Source organism: Carassius gibelio, chromosome A11 (assembly GCF_023724105.1).
Source record: "Carassius gibelio isolate Cgi1373 ecotype wild population from Czech Republic chromosome A11, carGib1.2-hapl.c, whole genome shotgun sequence".
NCBI lineage: Eukaryota > Metazoa > Chordata > Actinopteri > Cypriniformes > Cyprinidae > Carassius > Carassius gibelio.
Window position 1 is genome coordinate 5,013,391 of NC_068381.1, and position 25,163 is coordinate 5,038,553.

The 25,163-nt window shown below is 35.3% G+C and overlaps 3 protein-coding genes across 6 annotated transcripts; 2 read left to right on the forward strand and 1 right to left on the reverse strand.

Annotated features, from left to right (window-relative positions):
* Nucleotides 1-7,107: 7,107 nt before the first annotated feature.
* LOC128022105 (small nuclear ribonucleoprotein E) lies at nucleotides 7,108-9,977 on the reverse strand. Its single transcript, XM_052609351.1, has 5 exons — nucleotides 9,784-9,977; nucleotides 9,542-9,568; nucleotides 7,640-7,702; nucleotides 7,428-7,506; nucleotides 7,108-7,319 (listed from the first exon to the last, which is right to left on the reverse strand). Exons 1-5 carry the CDS (start codon nucleotides 9,835-9,837, stop codon nucleotides 7,264-7,266), a joined length of 279 nt encoding a protein of 92 aa, XP_052465311.1. The 5' UTR covers nucleotides 9,838-9,977; the 3' UTR covers nucleotides 7,108-7,263.
* Nucleotides 9,978-11,974: 1,997 nt separating this feature from the next.
* On the forward strand, nucleotides 11,975-16,453 carry LOC128022103 (ubiquitin thioesterase OTU1). Of its 3 annotated transcripts, none has more exons than XM_052609348.1 (3): nucleotides 11,975-12,052; nucleotides 12,655-12,879; nucleotides 13,979-16,453. In XM_052609348.1, exons 2-3 carry the CDS (start codon nucleotides 12,672-12,674, stop codon nucleotides 14,674-14,676), a joined length of 906 nt encoding a protein of 301 aa, XP_052465308.1. In that variant the 5' UTR covers nucleotides 11,975-12,052; nucleotides 12,655-12,671; the 3' UTR covers nucleotides 14,677-16,453. The 3 variants fall into 3 exon arrangements, with proteins under 3 accessions (XP_052465308.1, XP_052465309.1, XP_052465310.1); XM_052609349.1 differs by having other exon boundaries at nucleotides 12,031-12,100; XM_052609350.1 differs by lacking the exon at nucleotides 11,975-12,052 and adding an exon at nucleotides 12,072-12,168.
* Nucleotides 16,454-16,574: 121 nt separating this feature from the next.
* LOC128022102 (specifically androgen-regulated gene protein) lies at nucleotides 16,575-21,795 on the forward strand. 2 transcript variants are annotated; one of them, XM_052609347.1, is made up of 4 exons: nucleotides 16,575-17,563; nucleotides 18,685-18,863; nucleotides 19,457-19,658; nucleotides 19,738-21,795. In XM_052609347.1, the coding sequence occupies exons 2-4, from the start codon at nucleotides 18,759-18,761 to the stop codon at nucleotides 20,910-20,912; spliced, it is 1,482 nt and encodes a 493-aa protein (XP_052465307.1). In that variant the 5' UTR covers nucleotides 16,575-17,563; nucleotides 18,685-18,758; the 3' UTR covers nucleotides 20,913-21,795. The 2 variants fall into 2 exon arrangements, with proteins under 2 accessions (XP_052465307.1, XP_052465306.1); XM_052609346.1 differs by having other exon boundaries at nucleotides 16,888-17,563; nucleotides 18,735-18,863.
* Nucleotides 21,796-25,163: the final 3,368 nt, after the last annotated feature.

A 25,163-nucleotide genomic window follows, 5' to 3' on the forward strand; every position in this document is an offset into this window, starting at 1 on the left:
GGTACATTTTAAGTACTTTTTGTTATTTTTGTAGCTTGACAGACATTTACATTTATGCATTTGGTAGGTGTCTGATATTAGATTTTTAAGCAGTTCATGCATTGTCTGGGAATCAAGCCAATAATCTTATCATCCATTCTCTACTGTTTGAGCTACAGGGGAAAGATGTGGTCACAGTATGAACTAAAAACTCTTTAAAAACTCAGTCTTTTAAACTGGCATGCTTGCATCTAGCATCAGTCTTGTCATTGTCTTCAGAAATGGATTTTCGCTTCATGCATTCCCTTGGAATCAAAGCCATGACCTTGACTTTGCTAGAACCATGCTCTAGAATAAGCTGGTTCGGAATGACATGGGAATTCTTATTTTCATCCACTATGCATAGTCAAACCATCCTAGATCAAGACCATGATGCCCACCAGGCCACCAAACGGCACACACACTCGCAGTGCATGTCAAATTGGTGTTGCATTCAAGTCTGCCAAGAGATTCCAGCTCTTTGCTATTTCCAATTTGCCGTGGTAAACCCAGGTGACAAGACACAAGTTATGCCCCACTCCCCCTTTTTCTCCTTTCAGATGCCTGTCTGCTCCGAAACCACCCACATTTCTACTTTAGCACTTGTGCAAAAAAAACAAAACAAACAGTAGCGAGAATAAAGGGCCGGCTCACAGCAGGGGCTGAAGGGAATATTGGCAGTGCCGCACACAAAGGCGGCCCTGAAAATAGCCCCCTAGCACAATGAAACCTGCCACTCTGTCTATGAGATAATGTCTAATTGAAAACAGTGCTGGCATTGTGTCGCTGTCACCGGCCTATTGTCCAAAGCCTACCCCTCCTCCCCCCTCTCCGCACACACTTTTTTTTCCATTGACGCGGCACGATTGTTCCCTGCCATTGTGGCACCCGCACCTCTCACTCTCTCTCTGTATTGTTATAATTTCATTACTCGTTTGTTTTTTGTTCCACATCTCCTTTTGCTCCCCTGCAGGTCTTTTGTTTGGTACATTTAGGCACTTCATATTGAATTGCCAACACATTGTGTGTGTGTGTGCGCAAATGTGTGTGCATGCAAAAGTCTACCTTGCAAACAAAACAAAAACTTCCATGAAAGGTGGAAAAGTGACCAATTTTAGCAAACATGAGTGAGAAGTTTACACTCAACACTCAACACTCAAGTTTAGAGAGTGAGTGTTCACTGCAGAAACAGCAACAACAAATCTATTCCAAAATGCACTAAATTACATAAGTGTCACTTTGTAGTCTGTTTGTTTAGGGTCATTTTGAAACTGGTGCCTTTTGGGTTCCTCATTAACATATGTGCAAACAATGACTTCAACAATGAATAGCTGAAGCCAACTTTCACAAAGTTTATTTTTGTGTTGCAATTTTTTTTTAAAGGATTTGGACTAAAAAGGAATATACAGAAATAAAAACAAACATTATGTCCTAATTTATAACACAAAATTATTTCTAAAAGTAATAATTAACTTTTTTTTAAATCCAATTTCATATTAAATGTATATTTATAAATATTTTAAATTATATATATAAATATTTATAATTAATTTAATGTACATTATATGTATAATTATATATAAATAAAATTTAATTTTTTAATTTTTTTAATTTGTTTTCTTACACAAAATTCTTTGTTACTATAGGGAGCGATCTTAAAATGACAACTTTGTTAATAATGTTGTATATTAAAGAAATACTATTTTAATAGTGGATATTATTTAAAAAATAAGATAAAACATTTTTCTCCTACAAAACATACCTTGCATTTTCATTAAAAAAGGTTAATAGGGATAAACTGTAATGAAACTGTAAATTTGTCTGTTTTTTTTCACAGCAGATAGGAGGTCTTTTCATTGAATCACCTTAAGTACTAAGAACATGCGATTGCTTTCATGTTTGTTGTGTTTTACATTTCTATATCTGTAGATCTGTAGTCTTTTGATACCCTCTAACACTGATCATTTGATGACGCTTAAACATGCAATTGTCTGAAGTCTGTTCATTTTTTATTTGCACAAAGCCTGGCCTGATTTGGACTCTTTTTTACTCACACTTAGAGTCTGGACCTTTGCCCATTGGTGCCAAGTCCATTTGTGCCAAAGTGTGTCACAATGAAAAATGCTACAAATGTTTCCTTGGGTGAAAATGAGAAACAAAAGCCCTTATCAGACTTGCATATTATTGTATGTGTTAACAGGAGAAAAATTGAGGTATTATGTATTACGAACAGACTGTTAAAACAAGATAAGCAACATGTTCACAGGTCACTGCCTGTGCGCTCAGAATGCTTTGGTGGAGTGTCACCTTCGTGTAAACAGCATTTGCAGCGTTTGTGCAGCGTTTTTTTTTTTTTGCACATCTAGTGAGGAAAGCACCCTAGTTCTGGAGGTTCTACATCAACAACCTACCTTTGATAGATAATGAAAAAATGTAAAATAATTATAATATATTTTTTAACAAATATTTTGATTAAGTAATAAACTAGGTGTAATCTAATAATTTTTTTAAGACTTACTGACCTTAACATGCAGTTTCATTTACAGATACAGTATATGAAATAAGTTTATGTCTTATATTTGTTTTAGTTTACAAAAAGGCTTGCTGTTGTCAACTATTTTTCAAATATTATTATTATATATATTTTTAAATATGTATTTGTTAAATATATTTGCTAATTTTAAGTTTACAAAATACTTCCTGCTCTTCGTTAATGAACTTTTCAACATATATATTTTAAATAATATTATAAATAAAAGAAACTGCTTAACTGATAATTATGTTTAATAACAGGTTTCCAACCTTAACAAAACATAAACTTGGAAAACTATTTGTTAAGTTTACAAAAGGTTTCATGCAGTTTCTGTTAATTACATTTTTATTTGGAGGACAGAGAATTTTCAAATATCATTATATTTTAAAATAATATTATTAATAAAACTACTTCCCCTTTTAAAATCTTTTTTTATTATTTATTTATTTTTTAGAACTGTCATTACATGTGTATTCCTATTTGTATAAGTGTAATTTCTCATGAATCAAATTGTTCTGTTAATAACTAAAAAAAAAGAAAGAAGAAGAATTTACAAAGAATAACATTTGCAAGGTTAATTTTTCTTTTTTGAGCTCTTTGAGCCTCTATATGAAGTATTTTCATCTTCAGTTCAGAACAATGAAAACAACCCGGCCATCACTGTTTCCAGACAGAGAGGATGGCAGTCAGATAAACTGCCTGAAGTTTTTTTTAAATCCCTATTTAATGTGAAAGCATCTCCTATTTGGATACACTATTCTTAAAGTGCACAAAAACATCATCAGTCCAAACACGTGTGCGTGAACCAGACAATCCGGGGTTATATTATAAATACAGGTTGAGTTGATGCAGTGGACTGAACCTGTCTGGTTGGAGCCGATGTAGGAGACGGGTCGGGCCGGGGGGGAGGGAGAACAAAGGACACGCTCACAACAATCCCACCCGCAGGAACAGGAAGGCCCCTCGGGAGCTCCCGGATGGCAATCTGACCTGGGCAGTGTTTCCGACGACTAAACCCAGCAAGAGCTGAACTGTCTCCAAAGTGTTTGGTTGGTTTCCCACAGCCTGGTCATGGCAGAAACGGACGTCTCATTGGTTTTTGACTGGGGTGAGAGGAAAGGAAGGGCTGGTTCCTACTGAAGGGTGGGATTTGCGTAACTTAAGGAAACTGAGTGACGTTACGTGCAAAAGTGTGCATGGAAGAGTATGACTGGTAAACCACAGCGCCCACATCGCCTAACGTAATGTAATGTTTAACATCCTTTATATTGCTGCTAACAAGATTCAAGATTTTTATTTGTCACATACACAATTATATGAAGCATATATAAAATGTGAGTGAATGGAATATATTTTCTTTCTATTTTATATCAAAATGGTCCAAGATAATCTTATTTAAATTAATGTGATAAAAAAAAATGTCAAAAGTAATCTTAAAGTAATAAAAAAAAGTCTTTGATTATATTAACTAAAATGTGTAATGTAATGGATTACATTCTTTACAATTGTTGTCACGTAATTTGGAATCAGTTACAGACTAAATTTAGTTAGTAATCTACCCAACACTGACTGTCACATGACCCAATCATAATCAAAACAATTGTGTTGCAGTTTTTTAATTCAATTTGAAATGTAAAAAATTTATCAAAAACGTATTTTATTTTTTAACTCGCACTTCCAAGTTTTTTTTTTTTGAGATACTATTATAATTTTATTTAATCATATATGTATATATTCCATTTTCATTTTAGTTAAGGTTTTAGTCATCTTGTTGTTTATGATATTTTTATTTGTTTTTTATTATTTTTATTTCAGTTTTAATTTTAGATATTTTACTACCTCATGCTAAACTAAATAACAATTATAAATACAATCAGTTCAGTGTTTATACATATATATATATATATATATATATATATATATATATATATATATATAATTTAACATTTACTTTATTTGAAGTAGCTGACTTTTTATGGTTTTAGTTTATTTTTATAAGCCTGTACTGCTCACATTAGCAAATCTATCTTTCAGCGCTGTTCCATAAGCACCAAAAATACTATGCATAATATACATAGCTAATATTCAACAAAAACAAAATGTAGGGTTGTAATTTATCTAGGCTACCAGGATTTGACTTTATTGTATGTGACATCACCTTCTATAAAGCCATTAAGTTAAAAGTTGTATTTTGATGTGCAAAATCACATTTTTGCTACTTTTGAATACAATGCATTGTTCACAAAAAACCATGAACGTTTATTGAGAAAGTGACTTTACGTTCTGTTCTGTAAATTCTGGACACATTTGTTTTCATCTGCATATGAAACAGAATGGATTTTGATCATGTACCTTTAACCCCCCCCCCACCCCCCCCCCAGCAAAGATTCACACTGAATGAATACTGAAAGAAAAATTCACAAGGGGACTGACATTATGCAACATTACTGTGGTTGAACCCACAGTGAACGACTGAAAGCGTGTGGTCGCAGTTATAAAGTGAGCTTAAAGTCTCTGGAGTCAGCAACTGACTTCCTCCCGATGAGCTTCATGGCTGCATCTGGTTCTCCGGCTGTGTGCACACATGCAATGCTCTTACTCGTGATTTAGATACCGCTTCCTCCACAGGCTGACAGTGAGCCCCTATCTAGAGACTCACCAACCACTGCCTCTGACTTCAAAGTCACAGCTCTCCTGCTCTCTGGCAAACCCATCTGAGCACTGCTGACATGCTGCTGTTTTCATATTTCCAGATTTTTATCAAACTTCCCCTTGAGGAAAACAACCGTTATTGAAATCTAAAGCTTTGAGCGTAAAATTAGTTGTTGGGGGATTTGAAACTAATACCACAAACTGCAACATGCAATAACGTTTAGATAAAGAACTATGCAGATGTTGTGTATTCATCTCTTGAACAATCATTGCGTACTCGTTAAAAAAAAATCACTTCAGTGCACAAATCATTTGACGCTTTACGGCTGCAACTGTGTTGTGATTGTTTTAAACTTTGCTGAATTCTATCATTTCATCACATTTATTCGAAGTCTGAATTATTTATTTTTTCCGAGGTCACCTTAGCCACCCAGATCCAGTCCAGATGGTGGTCCAGCTTCTAGAGGACCTCAACAGCCCTGAATGTCAGCCGAGATCATATCAACTAGCCGAACCCCAGAGACATCTGTGAAGACCTCATCGGCCATCAGCTCAAGACCACGGGAACCAGACGAGTCCTCTGCTCAAACAGGACTCGTGCTGCAGCCTGGAATTAAACCACACCATTCTGATTTCGTCTGGCCCTGACTGAGCCTGGTTTCTCCCAAGTTTTTTTTCTCAATCTCTGTCACTGATGGGCTTTCGGTTCCTTGCCACTGTCGCCTCTGGCTTGCTTAGTTGGGGACACTGTTGGAAGAGAGCTGAACTGGATGATGACATCACTAAATCATCCATGAACTGACTTTAACTGATAAACTGTCTGTTTTCTATTGTCCTCTTGCATTATCAGCACACATTTTTCCTGTTTGACACTGTGAAGCTGCTTTGACACAATCTGTATTGTATAAAGCGTTTTATCAATAAAGGTGACTTGACTTGTTTACAACCATGAAGGGCATTAATTCATTATTAAATAAAAATAATCTTAAATATTTTGTTTATAAATGTGTTATGTTTAATTTATTTTTGCCTCAAAAAAGGATTAGAAAAGTTAAATAAGTCATTAAATCATGTGCAATATAACAGCTAGTCGTTTTGGTTAAAAGCATGTTAACCCATTTAATCCCATCTGTAACATTTGTGGCCAACATCTACATTTAACTTTTGCGTTTGAAAGGACAAAAAAATGGGGTCTCTTTTAAGATTTACTTACTTTTTAAGAAAAGTTACACAGTTTGCTTTATTGGACTATATGAGTAAAATTCACTTATTGAACAGTGGGGGAAATAACTAAAAAAAGGCAAATAAATAGGTACCCCCCCACCCCACCAACACCTTTATAAAAGCGGTCTAAAATGTCACAAGTAGTATCTTATATAGACGCATCCTGCTATTACAGTACTAAAACAAACTAATGTATTGCCCTCTAGTGGTTAGACAGTTAGCTGCAGACTGGGGTCAAACAGGACTTTACAAAAGCAACAAATATTACTTCCAAGTACTATTAAAATATGCATATTAAAAAATATATATAAGTAAAAACGAACTGTTAATGAGCAGACATGCTTGATTGCACACTAACATGCATGATATTAAAGACATGTACAATGTTACAAAAAGATAAATAAATGCTGTTGTTTTGAAGCTTATCTTCAAATATTTTTTTTATATGCTTTGCCATGACAAGAATAAATGACATTTTTAAATATATTACATTAAAAAAGGTTAAGTTGTAATATTTAACAGTACTGTTTTTATTATATTTCTGATTAAATAAATGCAGCATCAGCTTCTTTTTATAGTTATATTTTAACATTTACATTTAAGTTTTTTTTTTTTTTCTCAAACTTTTTTCCTCAAAACTTAAGTCAATTGTCTCATCAATAATTCCAACACTAACAACATTAGCCTGAAACAGTGAGATTTTTTATTTTTGACATTTAGAAAAAAAAGTTTTCTCGATTATAAGCATGGGTCAAAATTCCTAATCTTGACGAATGAAAACAGAACAAAAATCTAACAGCAAACAAATAATATGCAGATGAAGAACTAACAGACGATCAGTTGGACACACTCTGCAGCAATGTGATGTTATCTCCTTTCAACATAATCCGCCCTTATTGGAGAGAAAAAAATAAGTTTAAAGTCATATCTTATTTTACATCAAACAAAAGTTATTTCTCAGAAACGCATGACTCGCCGGTATCGCAAAGTTCACACTTACCAAGGGGCTTCCTGTTCTTGGTCTTCATGTGAACCTCCTCTGCGTCATCCAAAACCAAATTCATGTACTCATCAAATCCCTTCAAACACAAAGAAATCAATTATAAAAGTTAACTATTCACATGCTTGCATAAAATGGTTCACAAAAGTATCAGTAAAGTGAAATGAGCTGTGTGGAAAGAATGAACTTGGAGACTTGCTGCGTTTACTCACAATGATGCAGCCCTCTATCCGCATGTTGACCTGTTCGTAGAGCCATACCTGGATTCGGGAACGCTGCACAGAGAGGGAAAAACTATTAATAGCCGGTCGTTTGGATTTTTGGTTTTACGGACCACACCATCCATCATATGAAGAGGATAAATAAACACTGCAGGTTATGTTCTCCTAAAAATGTAGAACAATATAAATGCAGAGTGTGTGTGTGTGTGTGTATATATATATATATATATATATATATGGGCTGGTAATTCAACGCATTAATTAGATTAATTCATTATGGTGGAAAATTAACGCATACAAATTATTAATGCATTTAACGCACTTGCCCCGCCACAGACCTGTGAAGATCATCTGCCATTTCATACAGTCGATTGATGACTAATATGAGGCAGAGCAACAACTTACTGCATGATGGAGCCTAGAGAATATCCCTAAAATTCAAGATATGGGGCAAAATGCCCCTGTTTGAGATTGTGTCTCATATTTACATCACATAGTTAAGAAATATCACACCAGCTGTAGGCTAAGTGCAATATCACACGAGTGCAAATGTGATACTCATCTTATACAACAGTTCATTAAGACGTTAATATTGTGTTATTTTAGACACAATGTTCTCTGTTTTGCTCAATTTTGCCGACTAAAATATGAAGACAAATCAGAACTGCTAATCCCCGAGCAACCCACAGCAGCATTTCATTTCTTAATCCATGTTTTGAACGAATTGGGTGAACCATTTGGCACATTGAACCACTGGCTATAGTCGCGCTGGCTTTGAAGTGGCGCTGCACAGATGCATCTATGTTTGACATCAAAGTACGGCGAGAGCGATTCAAAAGCACAAGGAGTCATCGGCTCTGTAAGCTCTTGCGGTACTTTGATATCACAACGATCGGTCTTATGGTGATGACCCGCTTCAAGTCGAAAAAGCCTAATGATGAACCATTTATTCACCCCTGAATGAATCGGCCATTTGAACGAATCAAACGAATGAATAAATGACTCGATGACTTAATCATTAAGGCATTTACCACCACCTACTGGCAGTTTTAGTTTATTATTTAGCGTATCATTTCATTAAAGAAATGATTTCATATTTCCATAGTAATAATAATAATAAAATTAAGAAAATAAATCATTAAAGTTATACTTCACCCAACCAACAATGACACTTCTGTCAACATGTACTCACATGGTCCAAAAGAGTATGTGTAATACATTTTATCAAACAAAATATTTCTTGCTGAACTTACTTTTTGTAATCTCTGTTTGATGCTTTGCACAACAGTGACTTTAAATTATTATTTCAGAGTAATTTCTCCAAATGTGATGCAAGATTAATTCAATTAATTAATCACCACATCATGTAATTAGATTTAAAAAAAATTAATCACTTGCCATCCCTAATATATATACATATATACACACACACATACATATACATATATATATATATATATATATATATATATATATATATATAAATTCAGAGAGAGACCCTTTTTTTACATTGTGATATTTTTCATGACAATTCGGCACATTTCTCCATAAAATTCTCAATTTATATTAGGATTATATTATGAGATTAAAATTATTAAGTATTTTGACATTGTAGTATTGATGGTAGGCTGCTTTGGATTTATGCTTATTAATTTTATTACAGTAATTTTAACCACAAACTAAAAATAAAAATAACATCATATATATATATATATATATATATATATAATAAAACAAAAGTAACAGAAAATAAAATTGACTGGGGTAAGACCTCACATTTCATACAAAATACATAATTTAAAATGTACACACACACACACACAGATTATATATATATATATATATATGTGTGTGTTAAATATACTTAAGTGTTGAATAAAATTACGAACTTACATTCTGTAGATACCTAAAAATAAGGTTCTGAAAGTAAAATTAAGGAAACAAACAAATATAGCAATAACATTATACTGTCATAATAATATGACTCATTAACTTTAAATATGATTTTTTTTCATTCATTTATAAGTAACGTAACCAGGACCAACACAAACCTGGTACAAACATTTAGGAAACCAAAGCATCTCAATACAATGGGAGTAACGTTAAGCGACTCAGTTCTGCTCTCTGAAGGATACGATCGGCTGCACCATGACCTTCTGAACCTTCTGTCCTTGTCCTCTGTACGCCATTCTCCCAAATAATATTCCGATATTTTTAGAAAAAGGTGATCTACGTCCAATTAAACGCAATATTTATTAGCGCGGTAACAAATACCTCACGTTGTTCGCTGCTATTTCGATGGCGGCGCAATTCCGGAAAGAGAATGACGCAGGTAAAATGACGTGTTGATTATTTGTAACGCCGCTTGTGGCCTGGAGACACATTACAGATAAATGTTTCTATTCATAAGACATACCTAGACGCCTCATTGGCCGCTCGACCGCACGTCAACGTCGCCGCCATATTGGAGCGGGCAATTCTCATAACTCACACATCAGGACAGAAGAAAACAAAACATACCTGACTCATCGACAGATTGGATACCTACAAACCGTCACACGATAATAAAAACAGACTCCGAAGTTATATGTATAGATCAGTGCTCCGAAGTCCCGTTCTGAATCAGAGTCGCGAACAGGCTCCGAAGTGCCGATCTGAATCAACCGAGTCGCGAACAGACTCCGAAGTGCCGATCTGAATCAACCAAGTCGCGAACAGGCTCCGAAGTGCCGATCTGAATCAACCGAGTCGCGAACAGGCTCCGAAGTCCCGATCTGAATCAACCGAGTCGCGAACATGCTCCGAAGTGCCGATCTGAATCAACAGAGTCGCGAACAGGCTCCGAAGTGTTGTGTTTTCTGCATGAGTGTTTTTAATGTGCATTATAGAACAAAATGTCAAGCATCGTCAAGTATTTTACATGATTTGACTCATTAATTGAATGAAATAGAAAATCTTGAGGGAAGCGGCGGGGAATTAATGTTTATTAGTCAGGTTTTGTCTTCACAAATAAACCACTCTATTCCCAGAGAAAGGCAGAACTGAAAACTTAAATAAAATGTGTTTCTTGAGCTGAGATTGATTCAGAGGATTTTCTATTATATATATATATATATATATATATATATATATATATATATATATATATATATATATATATATATATATATGTGTGTGTGTGTGTGTGTGTGTGTGTGTGTGTGTGTGTGTGTGTGTGTGTGTGTGTGTGAGTACATGTATATATTATACTTAAGGAACTCATTAATTAAATACAATTTGGAACTCATGTCCACAATATTTTTGTGTTGTGTCATTAGTTGCTTAATTTGATTAATAATTAGTATTTTAAAATTACATTTCAATTTTTTTTTATTTTACTCTTTATTTTACTATTAATTTATTCTTCATTTGTATCTATTCTGTATTATTCCACCCTTTATATTACATATTCTTCTTGCTATTATTAACCTATTGTTGTTCAGTTATTTATTATGGTATTATTCATATTATACATAGAATTTAATAAATCTATTATATCTCATATTTTATTGTACCGTTGTACTCGCCTTTCATATTATTCACTTTACTTTAAGTTGTACTACATATACTTTTTAATATAACATATCACTTTTACTATATTTCTACTGTGCATTGTATCAGTAGATATTTTCATTTTCACTGGATCCATAGCCTCATCAGTTACATGTGTTATTATTTGTTGTATTCTTCTGTAGGCTAAAGTGCTATCAAAATGAAAAGCAGACTTCAAGTGTGTGATTTGTATTTACTTGTTTTATTAAATTTTCTCAACAATAGTAAATTATTAGTGTTTAAATATCTATTATTTAGGTTTTATCCCAGTACTTCAAAGGGAATGGGCTGTGTTCTGACATGAGACACAAGAAAGAGAGAAAAAAAAAAAGAAAGACAAATGTTGCGATTGAACACAGAGAAAGCAATAAACCATCTACATATCATGTAATGTACATTCAAATTACATTACATGAATAAGTCACAGTTATACTAAATTAGCAGATTTGTAAAGCGAAAAAATCAACGAAATCATCAAGTGAGATAAATGTGAGCTTTCAATTAATAATTTTCCAAACCTTACTAAACAACTGGAGGCAAAGTTTTTTTTAACTGTTTTTTAACCTCTGAAATTGGTTGGTAATATATATATAATTTTTTTTTAGTACAAATATTTCATGTAAAGTTTTTATTAATGTATCAATACTGATATTGCACACATTTTTTAAGTTAACAATTTATTTATAATAAAATTAAATTTGAAATACACATTTTGTGTGGTTTACATGACGTGTCCACAGATTGTGTGACGTTAAACGCATGTTTCTGCTAGGTCAGTGAGTGTGACAATTGTTGTTTTGAAGGCGCTCAGTGGTGAGTGACTTAGCATCGAGCCAGCTGCAAACTACCCGTAATTTATATGTAATAAGACCAAATTATCATTTATCTTTGGAGGATGTTTTTAAACTGAAAGAAACATTTAATTTAAGGTTAATTAATTATATATCAGCTGAGTTTTTGCAATGTTATCGTTAGCCTGGCTAACCTAGCCTAGCTTAGATTATTGTCAACTGTCTTTTATATTACTTTTGTTTAAGTGCGAAAAAAAATGAAAGTAGAAAGTTTTAAATTAGTAATTATATATGCATATTTTGTCTTTATATATATTTTGGTTTAGGTGTAGAACATTTGTTTTTGTTCAAGTTCTTAGTATAATACATTACCGGTAGTGATATATTTGTAAATACTCGATCATATTTCTCGTTTAATGGATTAATTACGTACTCCTATACTGTGTAAATGCGTACACATTTTTCAGCTGTCATTCAAAAGAAACTGCCTTTTCGTTTAGCTGACGTTGTATCTATATTTTCACTATGATAGTTTTACTGTAGCAAATGGCCTTATTTTAAAGCCCAAATGTAACTGCTTCTATCTTAATACAAATTCGATTCATGCAACTCTTCTGTGTTCAGAACTGAACAGGTACAGGATGCTACGTTTGCGTTGCAAAGCCAAGAACGGGACCCATCTGATGCAGGGCCTTACACACCAATCTTGTGTTCAGGAGCTTAAAGATAAGATCGAGGAGCTGACAGGAATACCGTGTGATGTACAGAAGATCATGGTGGGTTATCCACCATCCAGCCTAGATCTACGCAATGGTGAAGCCCACCTAAAAGACTACCCTATAAAATCAGGTTTGACTTTGCTTTGCATTGTATGTTCACTACTCTTTATTTGCAATGTGTTACAAAAAATAGTTCACCCCAAAATGAAAATGTACTCCTGCTTAAAGTGTTAGTTCACCCAAAAATTGTGTCATTAATGACTCACCTTCATGTCGTTCCAAAAAAAGACCTCCGTTCATCTTCGGAACACAGTTTATGATATTTTAGATTTAGTCCGTGATCTTTCTTTCCCTCCATTGAAAATGTATGTACGGTATAATGTCCATGTCCAGAAAGATAATAAAAACATAATCAAAGTAGTCCATGTGACATCAGAGGGTCAGTTAGTCAGTTGAAGCATCGAAAATACATTTTGGTCCAAAAAAAAAAAGAAATTACGACTATGCAACATTGTCTTCTCCTCCGGGTCTGTTGTGAGTGTGTTCACAAAGCTGCTGACGTGTTTTTTGGTGCGCCCAATAACAAAGATAACACGTCAGCAGTGCCGCTGAAGACGCTCACAACATACCCGGAAGAGAAGATAATGCTACATTTTGGACCAAAATGTATTTTGGATCCTTCAACTAATTCTAATTGACCCTCTGATGTCACATGGACTACTGTGATGATGTTTTTCTTACCTTTCTGGACATGGACAGTATACCATACATACGTTTTCAATGGAGGGTCAGAAAGCTCTTGGACTAAATCTAAAGCATCTTAAACTTTGGTCCGAAGATGAACGGAGGTCTTACGGGTTTGGGATTGACATGAGGGTCATTTTCATTTTTTGGGTGAACTAACCCTTTAAGCCAACCCAAAAAGTAGATGGGTATGTTTCCTCATTGGAATAGAATGTTGAGAATGTATCATTCCATCACTTCTACATGCAGTGAATGGGTGCTATTAGAATTAATATAAAAGAATATAAAAATATCTATATATAATAATCTAAAGTAATCCACACCAGTATTATGGATAGAGGACTCGTATGTTAGCCAGAAACAGTGGCTTGAAGTTAAAACACTGAAACATGTTTTCGGCAAATTATTTTTCCTTTAATTCTGTGTTCATAAAGCCATTCATACACTTTTGTTGTTGCTGAGGTGGGATCATTGATGTGTTCCAGGAGACACGCTGATTGTTGAGGAGGAGAAGAACAAACCTAAACCCCAAACGCAAACTGCTGTGTCCAAAGGGCCCAGTCTTGACCTGTCCCCGGTTCTGGAGCGCCACGTCGTCCCTGCCGACAACTCTTGTCTGTTTACCAGTGTGAACTACGTTATGGAAGGAGGTGTTTACGACCCAGCCTGTGTGCCTGAAATGCGCGGGCTCATTGCACAAATTGTAGCTAGTGACCCCACCGCGTACTCCGAGGCAGTATTGGGCAAGACTAATGAGGACTATTGCACCTGGATCCGTCGTGATGACACGTGGGGAGGCGCCATTGAGGTTTCAATCCTCTCTAAGTTCTTCCAGTGTGAGATCTGCGTCGTTGACACTCAGACTGTCCGAGTCGACCGCTTCGGCGAGGATGCGGGTTACACCAAACGAGTGCTGCTTATTTATGATGGTATTCACTATGACCCACTCCAGAAGGTGGTGCCAAATTCAGATGTCCCCGCACAAACGGTTTTCTCCACTACCGATGATGTAATCTTGGCCCAAGCGTTGGAGCTCGCGGATGAGGCGCGGAGGAAGCGTCAGTATACGGACGTCAACCGCTTCACTCTGCGCTGCATGGTGTGCCAAACTGGCCTGGTGGGGCAGAAGGAAGCAAGGGAGCATGCCAAGGAGACCGGCCACACCAACTTTGGGGAGGTGTGATGCTCTTCGCTCTGTTTTCGAACCCCCGCCCCCACCTTTACCACTGCCACAACACCTGACATGGTACCCGCTCTTTCACTGCTGCCTGTTCCAGCTTGGTACAGTCCTCTACCTCACATCGTCTAGCGGCTTCAGAAGACTTTCACTTGTCGAGTTCTCAGATTGTTCAGTATTCTTTTAACTTTGCTTTACTCTTGAGGTTGAAGTATTAAGTGTGCTTGTGTTTTTAGGCTGTTAGCCAGAAATCCAGAAGCCGTATCTTCAAACCAAATTTTAAAGGGATTCTCCACTGACTACCTGTTTGTTATAAAGATTACGATACTAGTATTAGGGTGAATTTTGCAAAACACATCCAGGTCATATAACAAAACTGAATATATAAAGAGAGGGGGATGCCTATTTTTCATCATCATGACAATTAGGCTAATTTCTACCCAAAATGTAATATTAGTAATATATTATGAAGTATTTTTACATTTCATTATTAATGGTAGGTTGCTTAGGATGTATGCTTATTAATTTAATTATAGTAATTTTAACTGTAAAATTAGTTACTGTATCTTAACAATTTAGGATGAAAATAATAATAATAAAATTCTTAATGTTCTTAAAATCCTTTTGCTTAAGCTAAACATAACAAATTTTTATTTGAGTTCCGCTGTTAAATGTGACCTACATGGTTTCGTGAGATTCACCCATAACCTCATGTAAACACTTTTCTGTTGCCTGCAACTCAAAGATGTGTGAGTGACAATGCTAGCTAAACCTTTGGTAGTACTGAACAAATAATTTAACCTTTAATATGGAATTCTAATTGTTCATAATTTTAAACAAATTAATCGTAAATGTAATTTTTTTTCACACATAAAGAGCTTCTGTGGATGTGGCCAGAGTAGTATTGAACAAACAAACAAAAAAATGGTGGAGCACTGCTTAGACATGCCTTTCATTAACTCTAATTTAACCATGGCATTACTGTATTTATTATATTATCTGTTTTTTAAGGTCATACGCACAGCTTCTGAACGATCGATGGCACTACATGAAGTCTTAAGTTCACTGGCTCCATTCTATCTGTTACTTGAAATACTCACATAGATCAAGTGTCGACTCTGAATACTCTACTCAATGCAGTTTTTACGCATTTTCAGTAAGCTAGTTAACAAGAAAGTGTGTATTTTAAGCTGAAGTGGATGACAATGGTGCTGATTGTAGAATCTCACTGAACTACTTTGTGAATCTAGATTTTGTTTTTCTTTGAAGGGCACTTGTGTAATCTCTGCAAATGACCACACAAGATTGTTTTATGCAAAATGTGTTTATTCTCTCTCAAGTGACCATTGTTAGGAAGAGTGATTGTAGTTTTGACATTTGAAGAGATGACAAACTTTTTTTGCGTACAGGGCTGATATATGAGGTTTAGTGTAGCAAAGTATCATAGTATTAGAGTGTGGATGAAATTTAGAGAGAACACATCTTGCAAGGCCTGATTTATGATGATGATGAGGTACATTCTCAGTATTTTTCAGTCAGGTAATATCCACACTGTTGTTTACTTGTTTGCAGCTTTTTTATTTTGAACAAATGGTGCCATTGTAAGTCCAAAGGACTTTTTTTGTTGTTATTTTGCAGTGATTTTTCTAAATGGCCGTGATCAGTGTTTTTGTCTATACTAAAAGAACTTTGAGTGAGAAACTGCATGGACAGCACTCTTTGCTACAAAATCACTGGTTATACTGGGTAATGATAAATAAACTTGAATTGAGATATATAAATATCCTTGTGTGATTTATTATTTACTTATTTGTAATTAGTTTTTAACTAAATGTTATTAGTAGTTACTAGTGTTAACGAACTACTGTCAAAATTTCATGTTAGAGACGGTATTAAACTTTCCCAAGCAAATTGTTTCCAATGAAACAACACAGGAAACCCAGTGTTGACATCATAAAGTCTTGAATGTCCTAGAAACACCCAGAACCCCTTCGCAACCAACCATTGTGGCCAACCAATCTGTTACATAGTGGTGGCAAGTTCTGTGCCGACAAGTACCGCTCCATATTCTTTAGTTTATAAAATGTAAACATCTTGTGCCTTTCAACATTTATTTAAGTAGTAGCCATTTTTATGTTACTTATTTTAGAATTACGAATATATAATCTATAAATAATCCTGTATCTCATTCACTAGATACCATTTATTATTCCTTAATGGTGTTTCTCAAGTTTACTTTATGGTGTGTAATTTAATATATACTATCAGATCGGAATAAGAACTAATGAGTAGTTAGTAGCGTAGAAAAAAAATAAAAACACTAGTTACATTAGTTAACCTTACTAATCACGACTGGACTTCTTACCAGCACAGGTAGCACCAAACAAACTAGTTCGTTTTGTATGGAGAAATAAATAAATAATTAAAATTGATCGTCTGTATGTGGAGTGAAAACCTAATGAATCTCAGTCAGTTAAATAGGATCAAATCAGTTCCAGTTGACAGGGATTAAACTAATGTTATTTTAAGAAACCCTTCATAACGCGATTAAGCAGGATTTGCCGGTGATCCTCTCGACACTTTCTGTCATCGTGTGTTTGTCATTCCAGGCGCGTGCACAGAAGTAGTGTGTGTAGTTAAGTCTTTTCTTACTCATCTTCCAGGTCTTTTCTAGCCACTAAACGACTATTTTGATATTAACTTTCGTTTTTATTAATTTATTTTGCCGTACACTCAACAGTCAGTTCTCTGATTGGCTGCTGCAGGAAAGAAAGGAAAATGATTGGTGGAAGATTTCTTTATGTCCAGTACTGACACCTCACTGTGCCTCACAGCACCGACACTGTAGAAGCACGTGCACCTGCTGGGCTGCTATCTCGTTTCTGCACTAAAGGTAAACTTTTATTAAAGCATGTTTCAGGTTGCCTATGATTATTTATGTCGGTTTTAATTGAAGGCTTGGCAATTAATCCTAGAATTTAAAGCAGAAAGGAAACATAGATTAATTATACTATTGTAAATAATGTGCTGACATGTATCAATTAAAATCAGATTTTACATGCTCTCATGTTTTTAGATTGTTCAGCAGTATTTTACGTCTTACCCAGGTGTTCATTTCTAGTGTAGTCTGGCAGATAGTTTCACGGTCCCTTAGTAGATAACATATATGTGTGTTTTCTTGTGTAATACAGGTCAAATGTACATAATGAAGTCATTTCAGTGTTATTATGATTATAGATGGGTATGACTTCTCTAGAACAGCATGAAAGACATTTCAAAGTGCGTTATCGGTGATGCAGTTACAAAAAGGACTAAGCATTTTCTTAGTATGTTATTAAGGTTATAGATAATATAAAAAGGCCAGTGGGTTAATTATGTCTCTGGAAATGGACCTCGTTTTACAGTCATTGTTAAGGTTTACTGATTACTGTTTATTTGAAAGTTCAAATGTCAAAAAACAAATGTCATACTGTTCTGATGATGGTTTTATTTTCTATCCATCTGCAACTGCCTCATTCATCTCTCCCCAAAGAAAACATGTTTGCTGTTACATTTGCTTTATCACACAATACAATCCATCAATGTAAAAAAAAAATGTATTATCATCATTCACGTCATATTCAAATTTACAACAGTGAGAGCCTTTTATGTGACAACTAATAAAACAAAATGAATTGATATTGTTCTTACTGATCTTTCATAAGGTGTAAGTTGAAGCTGGAATAAATGGAACCATTTCTGAAGCACAAGACAAGACAAAGTTTAGTTTATCTTTAAACAAATGGATGATTCGCTATCTTCCTTCATGCCTTCACTAGAAAAGCTGTAACATCTAATCTCATTCACATGATCTGATTATTATAATCACAAACATTTTTAAAATAAATAAAAATATAATTGTCTTATGTGTTTTTTGTATAAGATTGTATTTAATTGATCTACAATTTCTACTATTACCACTTACAAATGGTACATATCAAGACACTTCATTAGCATTTTTTATTCTACTTTTAGGGGAAATGCAGTTTCATCAACACTGTTAAAGAACTTTGAATTCATATCAGGGTGGAGGTTTGCATAATTTGCAAATGCCGATAAGTGACATGTGGCAAGATGGCACTGGCCTCGACACAATGGGCGAGATTGACAGTAATGGCAGCTGTGACAGTGTGGTCAGCTTCAACTCATGCTTTGTAAGATATCCTTTTTTTATGAAGACATACTGTACATAATGTTATCAAATACACTTAAATCTACATCTTCAGTTGTTTTGATGTACTGTAAAATGTTGATAAAATATATGAAAGAGTAAATTCACCCAAAATTGAAAATTCTGTCATCATTTACTTCGTGTTGTTCCAAATCTGTATTGTTATTTTCTTTGGAACATATTTTGAGAAAGTAAGGGTTGCTTTGGACACCATTGACTTTATATGAACAGAAACGTTCTTCAGATGATCTTCTTTTGTATTCTAAAGAAAGCAGAAAAAAGTTCACCCTCAGTCACTTGGGCGGTACATTTTCAAAAGGTGCACCTTAGTACCTTATTTACCCCTAAAGTGTGCACATTTGTACTTTAAAGGAACATATTCGTATCCAAAGTGTACAAATTAGTATCTTAATGGTGCACATTGACCACCCAGTCCTTAGCGTGTAAGTCATTCAGGTTTTGAACAAAATAAGGCTGAGAAAATGACGACAGAATTTTCATTTCTGAATCAACTATCCCTTTAATGAACACATATTAAAGGTTAGAGTCCACAAATGGGAATAATTTATGTTTCAGAGTGATGAAAGTATGGAGTATCTCTCTGCCGAGGAGAGGGCTTGTCTCATGTACCTAGAGGAGACCATTCAGTCACTGGATACAGAGGATGACAGTGGCCTATCCAATGACGAATCTTATCAGCTGCCAGCTCGAGGAAATGTAGCTAACAAAGCAGCCCACCTCTCCTCGTCGACAAGACCCAACAAGCTCCCTAGTCAAGGTGTGTTGATGCTCCTTTAGTATTTATAACTCTTAACCATTACTGATAATGCATTAAAATAGTATTTTATTGTTTGTAGATGTTCCCAAAAGCCAATTTGAAAGTCCATTGTCATCTAGCAGCTTGGTGCAAAATGAAATTCTGAATTATATGGTTCCTACTCCATTTGTCCTTGCAAACCGCAGCTCACGAATCCAACACAAACCTGAATTAACTGCATCCCAGAAAAAAACTGCAATCAAAGTGGCTTGTGAAAGTAACCAGCTCCATGAAGAAGCTCCAAAGGTTCCCTCAGAGGTCAATGTGTTAGTGATACCACCTCCATATAAAATCAATAGCAGTAAAGAAACAATGGAAAAACAACAAAATAAATCTCAACCAGAGAATGTGGCACGTAGAGGACCACTCTCTTATGAAGCACTTGTACATCTGCGAAAGAGTGCTTCCATGCGGAGAACCAATGCAACTGAAGACAAAACCGAAGAACAGCGGGTTTCTACAAATAAAGATCAAAGCATCTCTGCATCCCAAACTCATACCCAGAACTCACAGGCCTTGACAAGTAGGAACTCCAAGCCCACTCCTCCACCTGTCGCACCTAAACCTAAATTGAAAACCCCACACAAAGTCCCAATGAACCAGGAAGAAGACTCCAACTCCAAGATCCACTCAACCATGTCTTACCCAGGGGTATTGTCTGTAGATAAATTAATGAACCCAGAGAAAGTAAGAGTAGAGGCTCTTTGCAAGCTGGGTCTCCTTAAGGATACAAAGAACCCAATCTGTCAACAACTAAAGCATTCACATTCCCCAACAAACAAAGAGCAAAACCAGACCACAAGTGAACGTCTTGCCCCATGTGTTCCTGGAGAACAAATAAACCAGCCATTACAAAGTTGCAGCACTTTCCACCAAAGGTGCAACCTCTCTACAGCTTCATCTCATCTGCAACATGCCGATATGACTTCAACCGGGACATCTGCCACACTGGAACACGCTGGGACTGTACTGTCAAGTTCTAACATCACAGTATTGAATGTAAATTCTCAGGACTACCAATCAGGTTCTTCTCCAATAGGGGCCAAAAACCACTTTACAGACACCCTAATGAATTCTAAGGATTCTAATGCATCGGTATCCACAAAAAAGGAATTGCATGCATCATCTCGTTCCAAAGGCCACATTGTGCCAGTTCCCAGCATTGGAAGAGATCGGAGAGAGGCATTACGAAAACTAGGATTGCTGAAAAACTGAAATTTGCTGACTGTGACAGTGCTGCTGTATACAACCTCTTGCAGACACCAGTATTTTAACCATTTTTAAAACATGAATCAATCTCTAGCCTGCTAAGATTCTGGTATGGTGATTTTGTTGTTTGTTTTGGCATCTGACGGAGCGTTTGGACCCAGCAGAAACTGTGATGCATGATGTCAGACTTAACAACCGATTAATAAAAGTATGCAATTTTATAATGTTAAAAGCCATTGGTAGGCTGACTCTTCTGAAACCTGTAAAAACATCCTCACCAACATTAGCTCAACCAATGGCATGGGTTTTGGGCATTTGATGGATCAATGCCCATTATTTTTCAGTTCTGTTTGGTAGCAGTAGTTGCAAAGAAATAGCACAGTTAACTTTTATCAATTTAAAGTAATACAGTGTTGCAATTAACTTTTAGATGATTTATTACTGAATCATTGACTATAACACTTGGATGCCTTTGCCTAATTTAGCACTGAAGATTAAGATGATTCTGTATGTTTACCTTTCCAGGTAAACCTAAGTATCTTTCAATACTTTTCTAACTACATCTAAGTAGATTAGCAATTAGCCTTAAATTACGCTTTGATCTTGCTATTGGAAGCCTGCTCCTAATCTGTGTTTATGAATCATGAATTTTTTTTTTTATATATATATGTTTGAGTATGTCTGCATCACCAGAGACTGATGAACCTGAAGAAGCCAGGCTCCCAAAGATCAGCTATCAGTCAAACTCCTCATTTTACACGCCGGTCAGTGAGATCTGACACAGCACTTCAGTGGATTAGCACATTATCTTGGGTTGCAACCAACAGACTGGTGTTCATGTTACCTGGCCTTTCAGATTCATCTGTCATTAAAGTTCTTTATCTCAGAATTTGTCCTAGTTCATGACTTACACTGAGAATGGTTCTTCTGTTTGTACTGACTCAGTTTACAGTTGGCCTTTCACAGTGGCTTTTCCAACCAAATCCACCCCTTAATGCACATGGAAAGCAGCCATAAATTACAGTAATGTTTAACCACAGAACACACACGAATAAAGCAATAATTTAAGCATGATATGTCTTACCTGGTTTCAGGTTTGTCTGGTTGCTTAGCTGCTGTATGATCAGATAGAAGGACATTATGCTTAAACTGTATCCAAGTCCAAACACTGTGCTTTGATTAACTAACTATTTAAAACTTTACAGGAATGCTTGTAGTGACCATGTTGAAAAATATAACGGGTTCAATCGCCAATTGATTAGATTAATGAAACGGATGTGAAAAAATATATCAGATGATGCGCTGCTTTTAAATGCATTGTTTTATATACTGTAAACTTTGAAACTATGATAATGTTTTTAATGAATCAAATGATACACAGCTTGGCTTCAGCGTGAAAGGGTTTTTCACTGAGTGGTTTTACTTACAGCGACTGTCTACTGGCCAAAGGTCACTAACTATTGGGTTTTTAATCAAGGGTAGGTTACATCTGCTGAAATGTATATCATGATAAGGGTGTATTGCTTTAATGCAGCAACGAAGCTGTAATTACAACTCATTTACCTCTCTGGGGCTTCAAAGTCACAGAAATACACAAAACTAGCATTCAATTGCTTATTGTTAGAGTATTTTACATAATCTTTTACACATCATATTCATTGCATTGAAGTTAGGACTTAATTTATCACACCTTACTGATTTGAGTCTGGCTGCAAGAGGTGAAATCATCAAAATGTGCACTAATGTGAAATATTTGATTCTGCAAATCAAAGACAGAATTTAAACAACAACAATAGACACTTTCATTTGACAATGAATTTAGACCAGTCTTTAAGACAACATTTTTAAATGACAGACCATTTATATAGCACATTTCATACACAATAGTAATTCAAAGTGCTTTAAAAGGAAGTAAAATAATCATAAAAATAATCACAATAAAATAAGAAAAGTTTTACTTTGCCAAGAGCAGGTGGGACTCCAAGGGACTTCAAAACAGAAGGAACGTGGGAGGAAAGATATCACATTTTTTATAGGAGACAAACTGGACCCACTGAAAGGTGGATTTGACCGTTTCAGATTAAACCAGAATAATTCACTGTGAGAAAATGATTAGAATTTGCATCATTTATAAACATACAGCAGCTGCATGAGAGAAACAAGTGAATATGCATATTTAGTGGTTTATATTAAATCAGTCTCTCAATTGTTTTTAATATATTCTTTAGCCAACAGCTGACTGGTCCGTTTTGGCTTGAAGTAGTTAGTGTCGATATGTTCGCTATCACTATGGCTCAGCATTTTCTTGTAGCAGTCCTCCTCCTCTTCCTGCTAAAAAGAAATTTGGATTCATTTAGACATGAGACTACTATGGATGTTTTTTGTATTCATAAGATATTGGGAATCTAAAATGCTTTTCAGACTACACTAACGCAGGTTTAACAACTTTTTTTAACCTAGGTTAAAATCTTTTTTTAACCCTGGGTTAATATATATAATAATATTTCAAACTTATTTAGTATTTTTAATACCACCTTAACCCTAGTTTATGATTAGAGTTTTTACAGTACTAACACCAAATTGGACTGCATTAGTTCTAGAATGTGACCACTCATAAAATAAAGAATGATCACGTCATTAAATATTCATGCACTTGAATATCCTGACTGTACTTGTACCTGATTCTCACTTGACAATACTTGTATGTACTTGTGGTTACATGAACTTCACACTTAGTAAAGCATTATAGAATAATGTCAAATGGTGAAAGCAAAATTAGCTAAAATTAACTGGAATAATGAATAGACTTAATAAATATGCATATGCATGCACATCATGAATAGGTTAACACAGGCAGGGGCGGATCTAGTTGGCAGCAACGAATTAAAGGTTATGGCCAATTTGAACGTTTACTAGCGCGAATCTTTCGTGATTCGTGATCCCGCTCTGAACTCCCGAACTGATTCAAATGAGTTGCGAGACCCAAACTGACTCAAATGATTCGTGATCCCCATAACTAACTCAAATGATTCGCGATCCCGCTCCGAACTCCCGAACTGATTCAAATGATTCGCGATTCCCAAACTGACTCAAATGATTCGCGAACCCGCTCCGAACTCCCGAACTGACTCAAATGATTCGCGATCCCGCTCCGAACTCCAAAACTGACTCAAATGATTCGCGATCCAGCTCCGAACTCCCGAACTGATTCAAATGATTTGCGATCCCGCTCCGAACTCCCGAAGTGACTCAAATGATTCGCGATCCCGCTCCGAGCTCCCAAACTGATTCAAATGATTTGCGATCCACAAACTGACTCAAATGATTCGCCAACCCACTACGAACTCCCGAACTGATCCCGAGCACAGAAACTGCACTTCAGGGCCGTGCACAGACCTTTTGAGGGGCATGTGCTGAAACTGAAAAAGGGCACCCCCCTCCCTTTTTTATATCAAGATTATTTAGTAAGCCTGCATAAAAGGAAGAAATGGTCACATCTTCATGACAAATTCAATAACACAAAATAATAGTCTCAAAAGCTTTAGATTTATTCACGATTAATAACAACCATAATAATAATATTAGATAATTAGATAGATAAACAGGGTTTTAAGGGCTTCTTTAACCCTAATTACAATATCAACCTTCTGTGAGCCTTGTACCTGGAAAAAATTTGACACTGTGGTGGACCAGGGATGTTGGTCTCTTGAAGGTCTCTTATTCACTACACTTTCCCTAAAATAAGCCAGCAATAAAAAAAAAACTAAAAATAGTTTGAAAACTACAGTTGCAGTGAAAAGCATTTCTGAAGGATCACGTGACACTGAAGAGTACTGAACTGGAGTAAAGATGCTGAAAATTCAGCTTTGATCACAAAAATAAAATCACATTTTAAAATATATTCAAATAGAAAACAGTTATTTAAAATTGTAAAAATATGACACAATATTACTGATTTTGCTGTATTTTGGATCAAATAAATGAACCCTTGGAATGAATCATGAATTACATTCTGCATGATAAAATATAACGATTTCACAGTGATCTTCTGTAATTTTTTTTTAGTTATAACTTACTACATTACTGTAGTAAAACCATGTTTTACAACATTTTATACATGTGAGGACGAGCGGAGAGTATACCATCACGTGATTAGCCTAAATGTTAATAAATTAAGTGTATCAGCAATCATAAATCATAGAATACATTTCTTAGAAATATAGTTATGTAGGTGACGAGGATCACTCGTCGCTTTGT